Raw genomic sequence first — 18968 nt, forward strand, 5'->3', positions numbered from 1 at the left:
GTCCCCCCAAAAGCAGCAGCCTGATTGCACCGACAACTTGCTCTTCTCTTCCAGCCCAGACGAATGGCAGTGGCAGCGCGGGGCTGGAGGGGATGCTGAATCCCTACACCACTCTGCCCCCACCCCAGCAGCTGCTGGGCATGGAGCAAAGTGTCTACGGCTCCGACCCTTTCCGGCAAGGGCTCACCCCACCGCAGATGCCCGGAGACCACATGCACCCCTACGGTAAGGCTCCAGGGCTTGCCCCTTGCCTCCTCTCCTTCGAAGAGATGCTGAGCTGGGGTGGGGGGCTGTGTGGTGGGGGCTTGTGTGTGGGATGCAGCAATTTCTGGGAAGATGGCAATCCCCTCACCTCTAAATCATTACTCTGCAAAAGCTGGGGGTACCAGGCACTGCCATGGTGCCAGAGGAGAAAGCAGGCTCTGAAGCCCTTCTGCTCCTTCCCTGCCTCCCAAGGTGCTGAGCCCCTCTTCCACGACTTGGATAGCGATGATACCTCACTGAGCAACCTGGGTGACTGCTTCCTCGCCACGGCGGACGCAGGGCCACTCCAGGCGCGAGTGGGGAACCCCATCGACCACCTCTACTCCATGCAGAACTCCTACTTCACCTCCTGAGCGTGGCATGGTCCCCGGCACGGGGCAGCCACCGCTGCCGCGCTGCCCCAGGAGGGGCTGCAGAGCCCCCGGGGTTGGGAGGGAGGGGGAAGCGACACTGCTGGGATGCTGTCAAACAATATGTTGTAGCTTGGGATTTCCAAGGAGCGAGTTAAGTTATGGGTTACATAGTTTCATGTTTCTTTTAGGAGCCTAGGATTAGGGACAGGAGTGGTTTTTGCAGCTGGCTGGTGGATTTTCAAATTTCAAACGGGGAACCAAATTTCTCGTTTCAGCAGGGGCAAAGGCAGGGGAAGGGGGATGGATGCCCCTATAGGATCATCCCAGTACCGTACCCACTCTGCACCACCTTCGGTCCGAGGAGTGGAAAGAGCAAACTGCTGATCTTCATGGGGAGAGCCTAAGGCATCAGCAGGGCTTTGAAATTTGAAAAGCTGACGACACTTTGGGGAAACACGGGGAAAATGTCACTGCAGGGTTTTCCCTCTGTTGCCTCGACCAGCTTGAGTGCTCGCTGTTAAAACACAGTGACTTTTAAGATAGATGTTCCCATGAGAATATAGAAAGCTAGAAACCCCTAACATTGCCCCCGTCCCCGAGGATGGGGTTGTGTGCGTGTATGTGTGTGTGTGTGGGCACGCACGTGTGTGTGTGTGTGCAGAGCCGTGTGGCTGTGGGTGATGTACTACACAGCTGCACCTGCCAGATTGTATCAACAAAGTTTATTTCTAAGTCTATCAGAAATTTACTGTACAGCAAAAGTAACTTTATTTTCAACGTGAACCATATTTAAGGAAATACTCAATGCACTTAAGTTATAAGATGAAATAATTTACTTTTTATAAACATTATGTTTAGGTTGCAAAAGCCCAGTGGCAGGGAAGGAAAATCAGTTCATTTCAGGCGATAGGTTTGGGTTTTGGGGTTGGTTATTTTTGGTGCTCTCAGGTTGCCCCACTGGTTTTGAGGTGCAGTTGAAACACAAAGCAGGGCTGGCTCCAGGGACCTGCTCTTCTGCTGGCGGATCGATGGGGACAGCATGGTGGCCAGATCCTGTCCCCACTGCTGGACGTGTCCAGGAGGTCGGTGTGGGGTGGACAACACTGCTGGAGCTGGTGGACATCCTGGCCCACTGGGGCTCAGCCATGTTTCTCTGCATCACCTCTCTCCTTCCCACAGCAGGACCCAGCTTGCCTCCACCAGCAACCCCATCCCGTACCCTCAGACGTGGGGGCTAGGTGAGTGGGAACTGCTGTCCTGGCTCTGGAAAACACCGCAGCTCGTATTGCCACCCCTCGGGTGAAGGAGAAAGGAGGGACAGCCCTGCATTTCCCACCCCATGTTCGGGTTCATCCCTGCCAGAGCCGTGGGAACCTGGGGAAAGTTCTCCTTAGGGTCGAGCCTTCAGCTGACCCTCACCTCATCCCCACTCTCGTTTTCATGCGTTGTGTCCTTTTGTGCTGCTGTTCACAAATGATGTAAGCAACAACCTGTAAAGACATGCAAGTGACTGTGAGGCTCAAAACACTGGCTCATTGCCACCGTACGATCTGACACTGAATGTAGCGGGGTCCGGAGATGGCTGACCCGGCAGGAGATGCTGACACACTGTCAGAAATCGCGTACCAAGATGAAATTAAAAAGATAAAAAGATCTCTGGAAAAAAAAACCCGAAAGGCGCCTGATCTTTTCTTGCGTGGGGTGTCCCCTTGACTCAGAGAGGGGAGGGTTTGCACCATCTCCAAAGTCAGCAAGGTGTTGGGTGGGGTACAGAGAGACTGCAGGGGAAGCTTCAGCTCCTTGGGTTTGAGATATCAAATACTCTCTGGTTTGGGACTAAACCGGCCCTTAAGGGTCCTCCATGACCAATGGACAGGGGGGACTGGTGGAAGGTGACACATCTCCCTCCGGCTCCCACTCAAGGTGGCAGTGAGGGGCTTGCTGGGGCTCTCCACTGGGCGCAGCAAGGACTAGCTCAGCTGTGAGCAGCCAGCTTGGGCCATCTAGGCATCTGCAGGCAGTGGAGATGACGCCCTGCCAAAGTGATGAAAGAAAAAGGGAGGCCAGACAGCAGGCAACTTTCCTTACAACAAGGAGGGATGGGGAAAAAAGAGAAAAAGAAAACTGTTTTGCATGTTTTCCAGCTCTCTGCATGGGCCCATGTGTGTTTGTACCACCAGAAAGCTCTGCTTCACATTTCCACCTGCCCACAGTGTTTCTATGCTCTTAGTGTTGAAGGAGAGCTGTAGAAGTCAGGACAGCCAGGTTACTAGCCAAAAATTTTCCCGAACGCATGAGCTCTTGGCTTAAAACACCCTGCAGACCTCAGTGGTACCTTCACATCCCTGGCTGCCATCTCAGCTCACGAAGCAGAACATGGCTGGGAGGCATTCACCCTTCCCAAGGACAGGGGGACTGCAGGAGTGGGAGAGCATTTCTGCAGGCCAGGTTACTCCATAAATGGCTTCACCTGGAGTATCACCTCACCATGAACCACAATGCTCTATGGCAGGGCCATGGGCAACTCCGTGTTAGGACTTCGTAAAAGGTAGGGGTGGGTATTTCCCGATAGGGGTTGCTCTCATCACAGCTCCCTGACATGGAGAGATCCCATGAATATGTGTCGATGCCACCAAATTGGGGATGGAGATACGCAACCCATTGCCTAAAATGTTCAAAACCAGATGTTCTCCTTTCCGCTCTTCATCAGTCACTGTTCTGCTGTTCCTGTGCTATAAAATATTTTCCAAGTCCAACCTGCAGAAAAAAATATTCTAAAATGGTGCGACTGTGTGAAGAAAACTTGTGATTTTTATTTTGCAAGTTGTAGTTTCCTAAGAGCAGCCTGGATTTCTAGGGTTGGTTTGGGGTTTTGCTTTATTTCAGGACAGAAGAGCAGTGCACCTCACCCTATGGACGGCAGCTGCTGCAAGCCCTACCAGCAGCCCTAGCCCAGCAGTGCCCAGTTTGTTCCAGTCACCCAGTCATGTCTTGGCACGGGGTGCTGGGCAGCCTGCCTGACCCAAACTGCTCAGGTCTGTGTTCTTGGGCATCCTGCAGCTGAGTGTTTCCCCTTGCTCCCCAAAACAAAGACTTATTTTTCACCACTCTACAGGCTCCATTTTCTCTCAACAATCACATTTTGATTACAAAACATCTCTGAGCCCGTATCTGACCTCTGTTGCCTCAAACACGAGCTGAAAAGTACAAAAAGAAGATTGGAGAAACATCTAACACATAGGAGAAAGGCTTTCCATAAAGAATTAAACAAGCTGTATTGAGTTGCAAGGCCTTCTCTCCCAGTAGAAGCATCTCACCTGTGCCTGCTTGCTCGTTTGGGGTTTAATTAGTCAGTCACGAGGTAAAGGTGTTGCTGGAGAGAGGGTAAAACCCTATAAAAGCAGGATTCACAGGTTGGCTGTGTTTGGGAGGAGGTGGGAAGATGTGCCCTAGGAAGCTGCCTGCCCTGATTTGAGATGCTCTTGTGAAGGACAGCAGGGTAGGTGCTTGTGTGGAAATTTTGCTGGATTTCTAAAGCCCTTGATCTTTTGAAGAGAGAAACATGTGTTGAGGAATTTCTTTGTAGAGACTGGGGTATTTGTGCATGTTTTACTCTTGACAAAGCACGAGGGTGATACCTGTTACAAATGCCGGTATTTTTTAATGTTGGCTAAGTGTAATTTTTTTAGCTGGTTGTCTTCAAACCCAGCTTCTGGGTGGATGATGTGGAAAGGTGAAATCTGATCTTTTAGTTTGGGATTTTGGCACAAGAGGGTTCCACAGCAACAGGGAAAAGTGCTGGATCTGTCCTGGCATGGACAAGTTAGGGAAATTATGGCCTGAGGCTTCTCTATCACTGTGTTTGGTGGTCTTGTAGAAACGCTGACTGGTGTTAGCGGAGCAGAGGGAACCTGGGCTGGGGTGAGGTGGATAGTCACCAGGGGCTGGATGTGGAGAAGTGCTTTGCTCTATGGAAAGGGGGCAGATCTGGGGGAGGTGGTCTGTATGTGGTGTGGAGGAGCTGCTGTGACCCACAGAGCCAGCATGAGTCTGGTTTGCAGGATCTAGTTGTGGGTGATGGCTGGGTTAACACCACCCAGGCTTGCAATAGAAAAATGGATGTTTTCATTAATGGTTATTAAAATTGCCTTAAAAATTCCCCTGACTTGGATGCTTCTTAAAACATCATGTTTAAAGTGTTGGTTTTTTTGTAAAGCCTTTTAAAGTTAAAAGGCTTGTCTTCTTCCACCCACAGTTATCTACTATTTGAAAAATGTTCACCTACACCAGTCTGGCTTTCCATCAGCCTAACTATCAATTTACACTTACTAAATTACTTCCCCCAAAATAAAACCCCCATAAAACCCATGTCATACAGACTGGTTGCCTACTTTTAAAATCCTGAAAAAAATGTAATGACACCCTATAATAACAGTAGCTTGAGGTATGTGTGTATATATGTATAAAACTATTATTTAGAGTATAGAGTTTTGGGGAAGGATTAGTATTGCAGAAGGGGGTAGGTCTTCAGTAAAATCAGCAGAATGCATGGTCTTAAAGCTGTCCTCCTTCTGCAAGCTGGCCTGTGCGCTTGACACAATGCGAACACCAGTCCAGCTTGCAACCTTGCCATGTCGTAGCAGATGAGGGTCCTCCTGTCATCTGGATTTCATATTCTGTTCTGCCTGATTTCAGGGTGCAGATGGATCCTGCCAAAGCACAACTGGCTGGGTCTTGTCTTCTGCACGTGTTGGAGTTGCTGCATGGCAGATGACTTCTTGTCATGCTGGGTGGGTTGTTGGATGTCCCTGGGTGGGTGGTGGGCCTGCTAAATTCGGGGCTGGCCCCCCTGGGATGCACTTTCATGGTGCTGCTTTGCCATGTTGTACTCTGTGTCTGAGCCTGCCCTCAATGCCTGGGGAGTGACTCTCTACGACAAACCGTATCTTCTTGTCAAAGCCAGGAAGAAAAGGACAAGGTCTGTCTGACATGAAAACGGGTTCTACCTTGCTTTCCAAGGCAAGGGCAATGCCAGGAAAGGGTTGGGACCTGACCTTTGTGTCTTTAGTGACACAAAACAAAGCTGCCTCTGTTCTGGCACTGCTCGGTGGCCAAGGAAAGATCAAGTCAGAGATTACTTTTCAGTTGAGGACACTGATTAGATGATAACTGATAGGCAGCTAGCTCTGAGTGATATTAGGTTAATTAACTTGCTCTTTGTGAATGGATGGTCTGGGAGCTTGTGGCAGATGCAGGCTGGAGTGAAACTCAAAATGGTATTGGCCAATACTGGCTGGGTTTGCATCTGGAGATTTAAATCTTGGTGGTATTTTTAGGCATTTGTGAGAGACTTGTGTGCAGACACAGGAGCTGGAGCAAGCAATCTTCCTGGAAATGTGTGATATTGGTAGCAGATGCTGTCTAGGAAAACCACCTCCAGATGAAGGGTTGGATCCTTGCCTTGCTCAAAATGGCCTGGCTCAGCATGTAACTGAAGCCAGTGGAGCTGTGCTGGCTCCTGCCAGCTGTGATGTGGGTGTGAGGAAACCCCAAACCTAGCAAAGAGCTTGGTGCAGTGAGGGGACCCCAGAGCACAGCCACCTCCCCAGCCCCTTGCTGCTTAGGGGGCTTGCAGGCTGGCAAGGTGGGTGTTGCTTTCTTGGGTGATGTGGGCCTGCACTCACATGGAAAGAACCTGCGGGAGAGTTTGTGCCCACATCAGCAGGTCACCTTTCTGCGTATGAGGTGGAAAGGCACAAATCTCAAGGGAAACAGCAGGCAGGGTCTTTCCCCAGAACTGTATGTGGGAGGTGGCAAATGCAGCTTCTTTGGTGGGAAATTGCCAAAGCTTTTGTTGCTTCTGTCACCCTTCCAGAGTGAAATAATTTGCCAGATGTCTGATACCTACACTGATGCTGTTCTGGGCACAGAATGTCACCCATCATTAGAAAATGCTTGTCTTGTGACACATGGTAGGGCTCAGGCCACTGAGGAAGAGTGCCTTGGTTTTATGGTAGGTCTCTGAGTAAGATCCCAGGTAACACCAGCTGTCCGCATCTGTGACTTGCATTTGCTGCTCATTGACTGCATGGAAAGTTCATTTAAAAAAACCCCTATTTATAAAATGGTAAAGACATGCAATGGAAGGAAAAGGGTTAGAAGCTCTTCAGGTGTAAAAAGGTGAATAACATCTTATCTTGTCAGAGATCGGACCAAATTCTTGTCTCTGTTCCTCTGACTGGCAACGTGTTGGTCATGAAAAGGTTATCTTGTCAGCTGTAGACCTCCTAGACACTGATGTGGAGGCTGATGTGTGCTTGCCTGATTGATGTGTATAAGTTCACAGGCTGAGGACGAGCATATCCAACTGCAAACCATGTCAAAACACTCCAAGTGATCAAATACCGACAGCACTTTCAGTGAAGAACAGCAGGTTCCCACTGCCTCGGGCCCTCTGAGCTGCTGCTTCAGAGGGGAGATCAGATTTCTCCCCTGATGACCCTGAGAACAGGGGGCTCATTCAGAGGGATGCTTGGTGGGTTGGATCATGGTCTCGGGGCAGAGTAAATCTGTGGCAGGAGGCAGGCAGATCCTGTTGGACAGAGACGGGGAGCTGGTGGTGAACCCCGGCAGGCGTTGCCCTAGGGTCCCTATCAACTTGGTGGCTTCAAGTGGGGTGAAGAGCCGATGCCCCTTTTCTGACCAAGCTTGAGAACTCTTAGAGAGGCCAGATGGAATTGGTGATCTGGAGAGCCGAGCTTTGGCATCTCAGATCAGTGCTCTGAAGCTGGCTGGCCCCCAGCAGCTCTGGCTCTCCTCCTGCCTCTGTTCCTTGCGGTACAGATGCAATAATATCTGCTTTGGCGAGGACGGGCTGTGAAGGGAGGTATCCATGGAGCCTCGGGCTTCTCTGTACTTTCCCAAGAGCATCTGTAAGGAAACAAGTCTGTGCTCAACACAAGCTCAAAATAATATGTGAGCACGGAGAGCCTGGAGGCTGTGTAGGAGAGCGAGGAGGAGATGGGAAACAGTGAGCAACTCTCCGTTTGCTGAATGAGGCAGGGACTGTATGGGAAACATAGCATGAGATCATGGAACTAACGATGTAGCGCAACACCTGTGCCTTGGGTGGCTGATTCTGTTGTCCTGACAACCTTGCACTGGTGTCCCAGGGTTGGAGGGTTTGGCTGTGCAGCTGAGTGCATGGAGGTATTTGGGAAGTAACTGGAGAGCCCCTGAGGAGTTTAGGAAGAGGAGGCTGGTGAAACCCTTCCAGCAGGGTTAGCTGGAGCCTGCCAGAAGCTATAACTGACTGTTGGCTGCTCTGTCTCCTCCTGGAGTAGGTGGAGGAGTGAGGAAGGAGCGGCGACATCCCAGGGCTGCCAGCAGAAGACCTTGGGGGCTGGGGCACATGAAGCATCACCCCATGGGGCAAAGACTGTCTTTGCAGGGAGCTCTTCAACAGAGGCTGGGGTGGCTGAGCTGGAGACGGGGTGAGAAGCTCAGGCAGGACGCAGGAGTTAAAGGGCAGCAGCAAATGTGGTAGAGCAGCTCATCTAAAAAAGGAGCAGCCCCACCATGGGTGACCAGGAGGCCTAAAAAGAGACACTGTGAACCATCTGAAAGCCTGTTTTGATCCTCAAATTCAAGGGGTGAAAAATGGGGCCAATTCTCACCACCAGTTGCCTGAGCATGGCCAGGCTTCTGCAGCTGGTGGCAGGGAAGGAGAACAGCATGGCTGGTGTCTGACCAGTGGCTTTCCTGTGTCAGGCTGGGTTACCTGAGAGTGAGATGGGGAAGGGACACTGAACCCAGAGGAAAGCATCAGTGAGTCTTTGGCAAGGAGTTAGACCCATGAAGAAGCCCGAAGGCAGATGTCATCTTCAAAGGCATTGCAACGTGTTGGGCAGCAGTGGTGGGACCCATAGCCCATGCTGTGCCCCAGAAACAGTTGTATGAACAGAGCTGCTTTGCCTCTTCCCTGGGCTTTACAGTTCCCATCAATTAGAGGCTAATAGCTTCCTTCAGAAAGCTTTTAAGTGCAAGCAAGCTTATTCAAGATGATGAAATTGCCTTCTAATTGATTATTCCTGCAGTTTAACAGCTGCTTCCCTGACTTGTGTTATTTTTTTTCCTTTCCTCAAAATAAAAATCTGCTGTTGATATGACCAGCTCACCTCCAGCCAGGAGCTCGGGAGGAGCTAACAAATGTTTGTGGCAGCGCTGGCTTTTGTGCAGGGATTGACAGAAGCGCCTGGTGGAGAGTGTATTAGCTAGGGCTGGAGCTGGCAGGGAAGAGCTTCCCCATGAAATATGAATAAGCAGAGGAGATGCTGCATTTTCAGTCCTCCCCACGATGGCCTCAAATCTGTGGTGTGCTGTGGGAGGAGGAGGAGGAGTCTTGTTTCATCCCACAGCCCTGGGCCACCCGAGCTTAGGTGCTGCCTGACCGTATGCACCCGGCCAGCCCCTCCTGATAGCATCGGGGCGAATACAGTAGGCGCTTTGTGGTTGGGGGGGATCTGGTTACTTGGGAGCAACTCCGCTCCTGGGGAAGATGATGACAATGCGCTGAGGGGAAGCAGGACTTGGGGGGGGAAAAAATGGCAATGCCGGTTTGTGAATTCCTCCGGGATTGTTTCAAGGTGCTTCCTAAGGAAGAAGTCAGCGGGCTGCCCGCATGCAAGGGTGTTATAGCTGGCTACCTGGTCTGCGTCTGCCTGCTCTTGCTGACATCCATGATGCTGTGTTGAATTTGCTGTGCTATACCACATCCCCCACCCCCTGCCAGGACACATGCTCCCTTTTTTGCTGCTGTTACAGGTCCCGCTCTGCATTCCCAGCAAGGCTGGTGGTGGCTATTTTTTATTTCCCAGCAAATGTTTTTATTGTGCTTTTCTGCTCAGACAAGGCTTATGCAATTGCCTGACCTGCCATCTCCTTGCCAAAATAATTTTTGCTGGTGCTGTCTTATTTCTGTCTGTTTTTATAAGTTAAAAAATAGGTTTCTGTGGGTCTTGCATAGAGGGATGCTGAAGAGATCTGTAAATCTGTCCACTACTACTCTCCGTCTCCATGGGGAGACTTCAGTGTGAGCACAACCCTTGCTGGACTTCAGGCACTGCATTGCTGATTGCTGCTACCCATGTCACATCTGCAGCTGAGGTGTGAGGCAGGGGTTGTGGCTGCCCACTGAAGGGATGCACAAAGACACGGGAGATCAGGCTTCCCAGTAGCTGGGCTGCTACTGAGTCCTTCAGGAAGAGGACCCTGTTGGCCAGAGCAACCCCGTGAGTTCTGCTGAGCTGAGACCCATGAGTGTGCTTGATGTGCTGGAGTTATGGCAGATATACATTACTGCTGCTGGCTCATTCCTTCCCTCTGTTGGGAGACCTGGCCAAAATGGGTCAGGGGTATGCTGTTTGTTCTTTGTCAGCCTGTGAGCCAGGTGGCTGGTGTCTTGGCAGGATCATAAGAGAAAGTCCCCTACTCTTCTTTCTTAGCTCTCCCACCCCTCTTTGCAGCAAGTTCTAGCGAAGGTGAGGCTGAAAGTCTTCTGGAGGCTCTCGCTGACAGTCTAACGGCGTGCAAACTTCTGTGTAGATGTCTTGAGTCACTCTAATAAATGTGTTCCTAGTGGGGTTTTCTGCAGCATGGGCTGCTTCAGGGAGGGAATGGGATCCTTAGCTAGAAAGTGAAAATCTTGGGAGGTCCATGGGAAATAGAGCAGTGAAATACAGAGACGGTGATGAAACTTTGCCATCTGCTCCAGAACAAACCAACTGCGGGGAATATTCAGAGCAGTGCCAACACACACAAACTTGCTCCTGCAATGTGTTTGCAGTCCTGCTGGTGCAGAAACCCACTGGACATGGCACCTCAGCTGCTGATCCCTAAACACCTATAGTGCACCTGGAAGGTTCACCTTTATGTTGGAGGGCAATGGGAAGCTGTCCTTTGGTGTCAGACAGGTTGCAGTCCTATTATTGAGCTATGCTTTTGGTGTGCTGCATACTGGTGGGTAACTGGTGTCCCACTCGTGTGGCAGGCTGGCTCTGCTGGGAGAGACCCTCTGAGCTGCTTTTCCCAGGAGGGCACACCTGGTTGCCATGTCTGTTAACATCCATGGATTGGAGGACACAAACCACTGCTCTCGAGACACCACCTGCATGACGCAGCCCAGACTGAGGGCTCTGTGATAACCAGCCGGTAAAACAGTCTTCGAAATGGCAGCGACGCGCGGACTTGGGCAAGCTTCCCTCACGGGGTGAACAGATCCAGTTTCAGTGCTAATGGGTTTCCCAGGATTTGCAGATGTGAATTATTTGCATTCTTGACTCCAAGGTGAGCGCAGGTGCATCGGATGGTCCCTGTGAGCACCCCTCTGGTGTGCTGTCCCCCACCTCCCGGGGTGCGGGTGGCTGGGCGAGCGCACAGAGCCGCTATTGTGCATCGCTGCCTGTGCACCACCTGCCTGGGGCACAGCCTGCCGGGTGCTCAGGGTGTTCCTCGGTGCTGTCTGGGTGATGGTGCTTTCTAAAGGTGTCTCTCCTTTTTCTCCTCCAGGAGAGAAGGTGTTCACAGAGTCAAACCAAGCTGGCCCTTGGGCTTTTGGTCAGAGGTCCAAGGAAAACAGCCTCCGCTTTAAACCACCCTCCTTGCATTTGCTCTGCTTAAACTCCAGGACTATTTAACACGCTTCAGCTTCTTATAAAGTTTCTGTCAAGACGGATTAGCAGCAGGCTGACAGATTGCTATTACAGCCCCAGTGAACTTTTAATACCTGCCAGTAAGTTCTGTGAGTCCTTTAAATCCTCCTGTGGATGCTTGTGTTGGGGAGCAAAGGCTGCTGCTTACGTGGCGGGTATTCAGAGTACCTCCGCCTCTCTCCGAGCTGTCAGCATTAAGAAATGACCTCTAGGGATTTCTGACATTATGTTCCCCAAGGCCTCAAAATGGCTTCCTCGACACAAATTGCATCCCCTCTCCCTGTGGGGTGCGGTGCTGCTGGGAGGGGGCTTGGGGCTGGAGGTCCCCCAACAGGCTTCAGGCAGAGGAGAGGCAGCAGCACATCTCGGCTCCTGCCTGTCCAGGGAAGGGTGTCGGGGTGTCAGCAGCAGCCAGGGTGATTTGGGGGACCCTCAGGGGCTGGTTCCTGTGCAGTCTGATGGCTAGGATCAGACCATCACTCGAGATGAGCTGTTAGCTGCCCATCAAGCAGGCTTGGCTTGATCTAGAGAAGTCATGCCCTGCACTCCAGGCGCCCTAGTAAAGGTCAGCAGCCTGGTGGGGCTGGAACAGATGTGATTTTTCTTTCTTATACTGACTTTTGCATCTTTTTGTTGGAATCTCGATGCACCTTTTCCTACTATTGTCACCAAAACCTCAGTGTGGAGGTGAGCCAAGGAGTAGTGGTGAAGTGGCTGCCATGTGAAGGGGGTGGTACATGGTAGGGTGTGCTGATAGGGGTAACTGTATGGTGGTGCAACCCAAACAGCTTCTCTCCAGGATCCCTGGGCTCCTGCTGGGTACCACCACCACATCTCCCACAGTATTTTTTCCACCTTCTAAATCCCCTGCTTCTGGAAGCACAGTGTGTGCAGGAAGGTATTTGCTACACTGGATAGCTTCCATTTGTGGAAAAAAGCTTGAAACTACCAAACTCCCTGGATTCCAAAACCAGAAGTCACCTAACACTCAACTGAGGGCACATGAGGTTTTTTGTATGCTTAGGACAAAACTTGGAAATGGCTTTTGGCCAGGGCCTTTCTGCTTGTATCTGAATACGTTCTGCTCTTTAGGTTTTGCATACTGGGATGCACGTTCTCCCAGTAGGCAACTTGCATCCAGAGTCTTATTAGCCTTTTGAAATGCCATCTTTTTCTTGTGTAGTGTTGGACAAGTTTGTGTAGCTTGGCAGAGGTACAGTTGCTCAACAAGAGGCTGCAGCTGAGCAAGATGTCTTGTCTTGGCATGGCCAACACATCATGGCGGGTATTTTGGCCTCCCGCCTGAAGGACGTGCCTCAAGGCACCCTGCAAGTGCTGTGGAGGTGGATGGTGTGTACCCTGCTGCCATGGGAATGTGAGGGTGGTGTTTGGTACGGTTTAAGGGGGGTGGGTTACAACTGCTCTAGAAACTCCAGCCAAAACTGGACCTCTGCTGGGGACTGCACACATGGCTGGCAGGAGCTCGGACGCAGAGGTCCCTGTAGCAAATGTATGGTGGGTGCAGATATAAGGGGGAGCCCCTTGTCAACAGAGAAGGATTTGGGGTGCTGGGGGAGCCAGGATAGGCCCAGGTTTGCTCCTGCTTGTAGACAGCTTGAGCATGAGAGGGAAGGAAAGCGAGAGGCTTTGGTTTCCTGGTGGCTGTCCCAGCCCTGCCCTGTTCAAACTGGGCTAACTTGGGCAGCTACTCTTTAAGTATCTTTGATTTATTTTTTTATAAAATGTACAGTGTGATGTTTTTTTGGGAAAGCTGGGCTATTATCTGCCCAATAGCAAAATCCAAACCCAGAAGAGAGAAAGGGGTGAGGGGAGGGAGGGGAGCGTGAGAAGGGGGCCTTTGAAGTGAGCTGCCCAAATGAAACGTGTGACATCAGAGAGATGGCAGATAGCTGGCAGAACAAGGCTGCCTTTGAGCCCGCCCTGGGCCTGGCCAGCACACACTTTACACCCCACCTCCTGAAGTCGGAGATGAAAGATGCCCCAGGCAGCCTGCCTGACCCCATTGCCTCTGCTATCTTCACTTGATTGCACAGTGTTTTGCTCCAAACAATTCTTCACTGTCTGGGCCGCACAGGTGAATCTCCCAGCTTGGCTTGTGAGTGGGGATGCCGCGCATAGCAGGGCTGCTTTGTTGTGGTCGCTCACCTGCTTGTGGGGTGGTTTTCTTAGGACAGGCATTGTTTGGCAGCAGGGCATGGAGGAGGGGTGGAAAGGATGGGGCAGGACTGGGCAGCCTGGGTACATGGAAAGGTCTGGGGGATATGGAGTCAGGGAGCATCCTTAGAGATGGGTCCATGGGGGTGGGATACAGAGTCAGAGCATCCTTGGCCGGCAGGTTAGTGAGCCCAGCAGCTTGTTGGATGTTTCAAGAAGAGATCAAAGCTGCATTTGAAAATAACTTCCATTTGTTACTAGATCCAACCTACATGTGTGTCCAAAGCACTCTGGTTTCCCTACCTGGGGTCCTTGCTTTCAAAAAAAAAAAAAGCAGCGTGGTGGAGGGAGGACATCTGCATGCATGTTTGTACCAAGAAGAAAATGTATCTTTGAGAAGCTGTTCTGTTGCAGGAGAGATGTGTGATGGATTTATATAAAAAAGATGTGAGGAAAGGGCTGTGAGTAAGGCACACACCCAACAGGCTAAAAGGGCAGCGGCTCTCTGAAACTAGACAGGGATTTGGGAAAGGAGAAGGTGGTGGGTCATGTGTTTGGAATTGGGGCTCTTCTGATAAGTGTCCATGCTGGGCTCATGGAAAGGAGGGTTGGAGAAATACAGGTCGCACAGGCTGTGTGCGTGTGTGGAGGATGCATCAGACATTGGAGTTCCCCTCAGAGGGGATGAGGCTGTCAACTGGGTGGACCTTCGGGGTTTCCCCCCCTCCCATCCTCAATTTATTTGAAGCTGGCATATACTTAGTGATGTGAACCATGAAACCAGTCTTCACAGGCTGCTTTAACAGCACTTTATACTTGCCACCCTCTTACCGAGCATCACAGGGTGGTGGAGTCCTCAGCCTGGAGGAAAACCAGGCCAGATCCCAAACTAGAGGCGCCAGGACAACACCAGTGCTGCCATGAGCAGGGCTAGGATAGACTGACTCCTCCTGACCGGTTCACTTCTGAGCATCTTCCAACAGTGTAAAAGCCAGGTGGCAGCTGTCTCCCATGCATCCACTAACTGATTATTCATGACTGTTCTCATGGGACCTATGTCTTTCCAGTTGGGTTGGGGTGGTAAGGGTAGGTAGACATCCTGCTAATGAGAAATGGTTGTGCAGTGTAAGTGTTATGACAGCAGGAAGAAATCAGAAGGCTGGCCGCCTTCAGCTGCCAGTTAGATCAAGATGGAAAAGGACTGAGCACTAGAACCAGTCCTTAGAGGATCAACAGGCAGTGGAACTCAACCTCTACATGTTGATCTGTAGATGGACAGGCTCAGGAAAGGTTTGAGTGTTCAAATAGTACCACAGGTGTGTCCACATGACCTTCTTAGCAAGTCTTTCCCCAGCACATGCAATCAGAGGCAATTCCTAGACTCATGAGTGGGGCAGACTTCAAAACCCTGAAGGGCATTGGAACGGATGAGCTCCCATACAAAGATCTGAGCACCCTTTTGACCTTTACTGAAAAGATCAGAGCCAAGTTTTCCCTTGCATTCAGTGACTTGTAAAGACTGAATGCCCTAAAATCAATGTTACTTGTGGGAACATGGAAATTAATTGTGTCAATCTATCACTCATCTTGCCCTATTACATTCAGTGATTAGAACTTGGCCTCAAATGCATGAACAAAGTGTCTTCTGTGACAGCTAACTGCTGCACAGGAGATGGCAGCGCATGACTTAAAGTGGTCAAAAGCAGAGAACAAGAGAAAATTTTGGTTGCAGCACTAGTTTTGGGTGGGTTGGTGTTTTTTTTTCTAGTCCAATGCAATGCTTTCCTTGCTTGGGTCTAGTCAGGTCAGTATGACATCTTGGGAACAAAAGATCAGGTTTACAGAATTGAGTTAGAAAGGCAGAAAAGTCTTCACGACATGTTCCCTTAGTGTTTCTGCTGATGGGCAATAAGTAACTCGCAGAAATTTGCTTAGTAAGGACTTGTGAAATGGTAAAGGTAAGGGGGGGGGGGGGGGAGGGGAGTAAAATAGCAGGAGGGGGAAGGACATGGAGAAGGTATGTCTTTTGTTGTGAGCTGTCCTGGAGCAGTGCTAAGGAATAACATGCCAAGTTGATTGGTCATCTGTAAGTAGACCCTGGGGCTGAGGAGAGATGACTTGCAGGACTGTGTATAGGTATTATGCAGTGACCTCACAAAACATGTTTAGGACTAGGTTGTTTGAAGGTGAGAATGACACCAGTGCTGTGGGTGTTTTTTCATCTCTAGCTACCACTATCACCCTACCCAAATCTGGCCTACAGGCCTCGAGGAACAAGTGGTGTTGATGGTGACACCTCTGCCTCATCTTCATACCCGGGCAGCTTGGAGGCTGGCCAAAATGGTCAGGTTGCAGTCATGGCTATGAAACACTGCTGAGGTTCCTGATGGCTGGAGGGGAGATATAACTGAGCTAACCTTCAGAGAGCCCAGCTGGATAGCAACAAACAGGTATAGCAGCACAGAGCTCAGAGTTGGGCTGAAATGACTCCACCTGGCTATGGCTTTAAGTTCAATTCATGTTAAGCTTTGCTTTAGACTAGCTACTATGAAGAAGTTACAGCTTTGTGGGGCGCACAACGTGCCTGATCAGCCTTCATCTTGCCAGAGAGGCATGCCATTCTGTCCGAGTAAAAAAAAGCTGCTTCTCACCCAAGATTACTGTTGAGCTCTAGGCACCCCCAACTCTTTTGGGCCCAGCATGGTGAGATGCCGTTGGCCTGAAGAACTGCCTGGAGGTGGCAGAGGGATGACAGCCTTCATCCACCCTGTGCCATCCCTCCAGGGGATGGAAGTCCCCTTCCCACTGCAGACCCACTGAGCATGGCTGGCCTTGCTCAGGAGCAGTGGTGGTTCATCTGTCTTCACTCTGGCAATAGGAGCATTACAGCTTGAGGCAGCAGGTCAGCTTGGAAACTTGCTGATACCCCTTACACAAGGCTCATTTCCCTATGGCAGCATCCCCATGTGCTCCCTGTTGCCTTCCAGCACAGCCTGAATTTGCGAAATAAAGCTAATTTTGGGGTGTGGGGGAACCAGTGACTCAAAGCAGAAGCAGACCTGTGGGATCTATGTTGGTTAGGCTAAGGCTATCTGGCTGATCACCAGACTGAAAACCTCATGCAAACACCTGCATGGGGACATCTAGGTGAGCCCCTGGGCTTGGGTGGCACAGTCATGCTGTACCTCAGTTTTTTACCCATGGCTTTTCCAAGGAACATCTTGTCAAATCGACTAAGACAAGGTCTCGAGGTGCATAAATAATATAGGCTCTGAGGGTGCTGGACCACCTATAGAGTTTTGTGGCTCTGTATCAGAGTTTGTCATCTGCAAAATATGGAGAAGAAAGTTTTCCTTTGGAGTAGAGCTGTCTGTTGGGAGGCAGAAACACGATACCCTGAAGCTGAGCTTTTTGGAGGTTGTGGTGCAAATACTGAACATCTCTGTGTTTTCCTGTGTTCACTAAAATCTTTCCCAGAGGCTGTGCCCAGGGATGGAGCTCAGCACTTCTCTGTAGCTGGTGGGAAGAGGGCAAAGGGCCCAGATTAGGACCTCTCCTTGTGTCAAACAGAAAGTTAATTTTGGGTGTAGAAATTCAGAAGGGGAGAAATGACAGCTGGAGCAGGCACTGGGGGCCTCCTACCCTGTGCCCTGATGCAAGGCAGGGCAGGATCTGTGCTTTCCCAGCCTGCACTGAGTATCCTCCAGTGACCAAGACTGTGATGTTCTTCTGGAGCTGCTGTTTGGGACCTTCCCCAACCTTTTTCTCTTTGCTCCCTTTCTGCTTGTAGTGAGAAAAAGGAGGCAGGGAACAAAACCAAGGAGAAAGAATCTGTTTGCTGCTGAAGAGGATAAGCTGCAGATTGGGGGGCTCGTCCCCTGTGGTTTGGAGGTGTAGGAAGATGCTTCCACCTCTTCACTGGGGCTTGGCTCTGGGGATGGCTCATGGGTTTGCAGCACTGGTGAAGAACCTGGTTCTGAGCCATCCCACAGCCCTGGGCTTTTCCAGCATCCCAGTGCCCCTTGTGCCATGAGGACAGAACCACAGCTGTCCCTCCCTGTGGGACCTTTGCCTTGAAGATGGTCGTGGCAGCTCGGTATCCGCATGTCCCCTTCCTCCCTCTCCTTCATTAAGGCACCAATCTCTTCCCAATAACAAGGGGGCTTCTGTTCGACAAAACCTGCCAATTAGTCATTCTGGCTGGGTATAAACGTGGCACTTGAACAGCTGAGGGGACGGCGGGCAGTCCTGCCCCTTCTCACGGCGTTGCCAAGCTTGCCATTAACACAATGTGACAACTAATCTCTCTATAGCATCTGACTGAGCAATTTTAATTAATAGCTCTGTACGCTTGCACACACACCCCTACCCCCTCTGCTTTGCGCAGGTACCGCATGCCTTTAAAGCTCCTTCCCTTGCATCGCAGCCTGGGTGGACAAAAGGAGGAAAAAAAGCATCATTCTGCCCCAATTAGTGCGGAAACACTGCTCATTTGGGGCTCTGGCACTCGGACTAATCCAGGGCTTACTGCTCCCCATTCCTGCTCCCCTCTGTGGGGTTGAGGACCTCAATAAAAATGGTGGTTTGGGGTGGAGGTGCTTCCTCAGCTCTGCTGGTGGTTGGGGCATCTCTGTAGTGGCCCGTGGGAGGTGAGGGGCTGGCAGGGCTGAGCCAGCTTTGCAGGCTGGGTATGGGGGGAATTGGAGAGCACAGAGTGGGCTTTTGTGCTACTCCTCAAAAAAAAGGCTCCCCGGCTTTATTGAAGTGTGTGATAAAACTGGAAAAAAATCCTATTTCTGTGGCCAGGCTCTCCCCTGATACAGATGGCTGCTGCTGGGACCACTGTGATTTTGGTGTGGAGGTGCCTCAATTTGCTTTAGGACAACTGGCAGGGCTCATCTGTAGTAAGCTTGGATGCTTCTTTTAGCAAACGTTAGCCTGAGGGTGCCTGTTTTGGTCTATCGCTCTTAGTGCTGTGGCCACTACAGTGGTCACAGCAAGAACAGGGCCAGCCCCCAGCATGGCTGGGGAGGGATGGAGGTGCCTGGAGAAGCTGTGTGGGTTGCTGCAGTGGGAGCAGAGCACACATTCCCAACAGAGAGGGAGAAATCATTGCAGTTAGAAAGCTGGACCTCTCTGTTAAGGAAGAGCAGGAAAAGCTGGATGCAGAAGAGAAGGCTGGCAGAGTGCAAGGGTGTGGAGGGGTCCCCCCCATCCTCCCTTCAACAGCTTAATTCAATATTTTGGTGCTTCTGATCCAGGTGGTGCTGGGTAGCCAAGACCAAAGGTGGTATCCAGGTAGCTGAATATCCTAAGCATGATAAAATTGCTCAGACTTTGGGTACTAAATAAGCTAAATACATGGGATCATCTCTTCCCGTGGTGACATGGCTCCACCATCACCTCCCTGCAGCTCCCTCCTACCCAGCTCTCTTCCTTCAGATCACCAGAGCAAGTCCTCAGCAGC

At 50.9% G+C, this 18968-nt stretch overlaps 1 protein-coding gene across 10 annotated transcripts in view; it reads left to right on the plus strand.

The window, feature by feature from the left end:
* LMX1A (LIM homeobox transcription factor 1 alpha) overlaps nucleotides 1–18968 on the plus strand; it is a 90184-nt gene that overhangs the window by 51228 nt on the left and 19988 nt on the right. For 6 of the 10 annotated variants that reach the window (XM_080407413.1, XM_080407415.1, XM_080407416.1 and 3 more), the window contains one exon: nucleotides 55–4116. In XM_080407413.1, the coding sequence (XP_080263539.1) occupies nucleotides 55–617 (563 nt within the window). In that variant the 3' untranslated portion in view covers nucleotides 618–4116. Of the gene's footprint in view, nucleotides 1–54; nucleotides 15325–18968 lie in introns of those variants that run through there. The other 4 variants (XM_080407420.1, XM_080407421.1, XM_080407414.1 and 1 more) reach the window with 4 other exon arrangements.

The sequence above is a fragment of the Falco punctatus genome (genome assembly GCF_963210335.1).
Source record: "Falco punctatus genome assembly, chromosome: 11".
NCBI classification, from domain to species: domain Eukaryota; kingdom Metazoa; phylum Chordata; class Aves; order Falconiformes; family Falconidae; genus Falco; species Falco punctatus.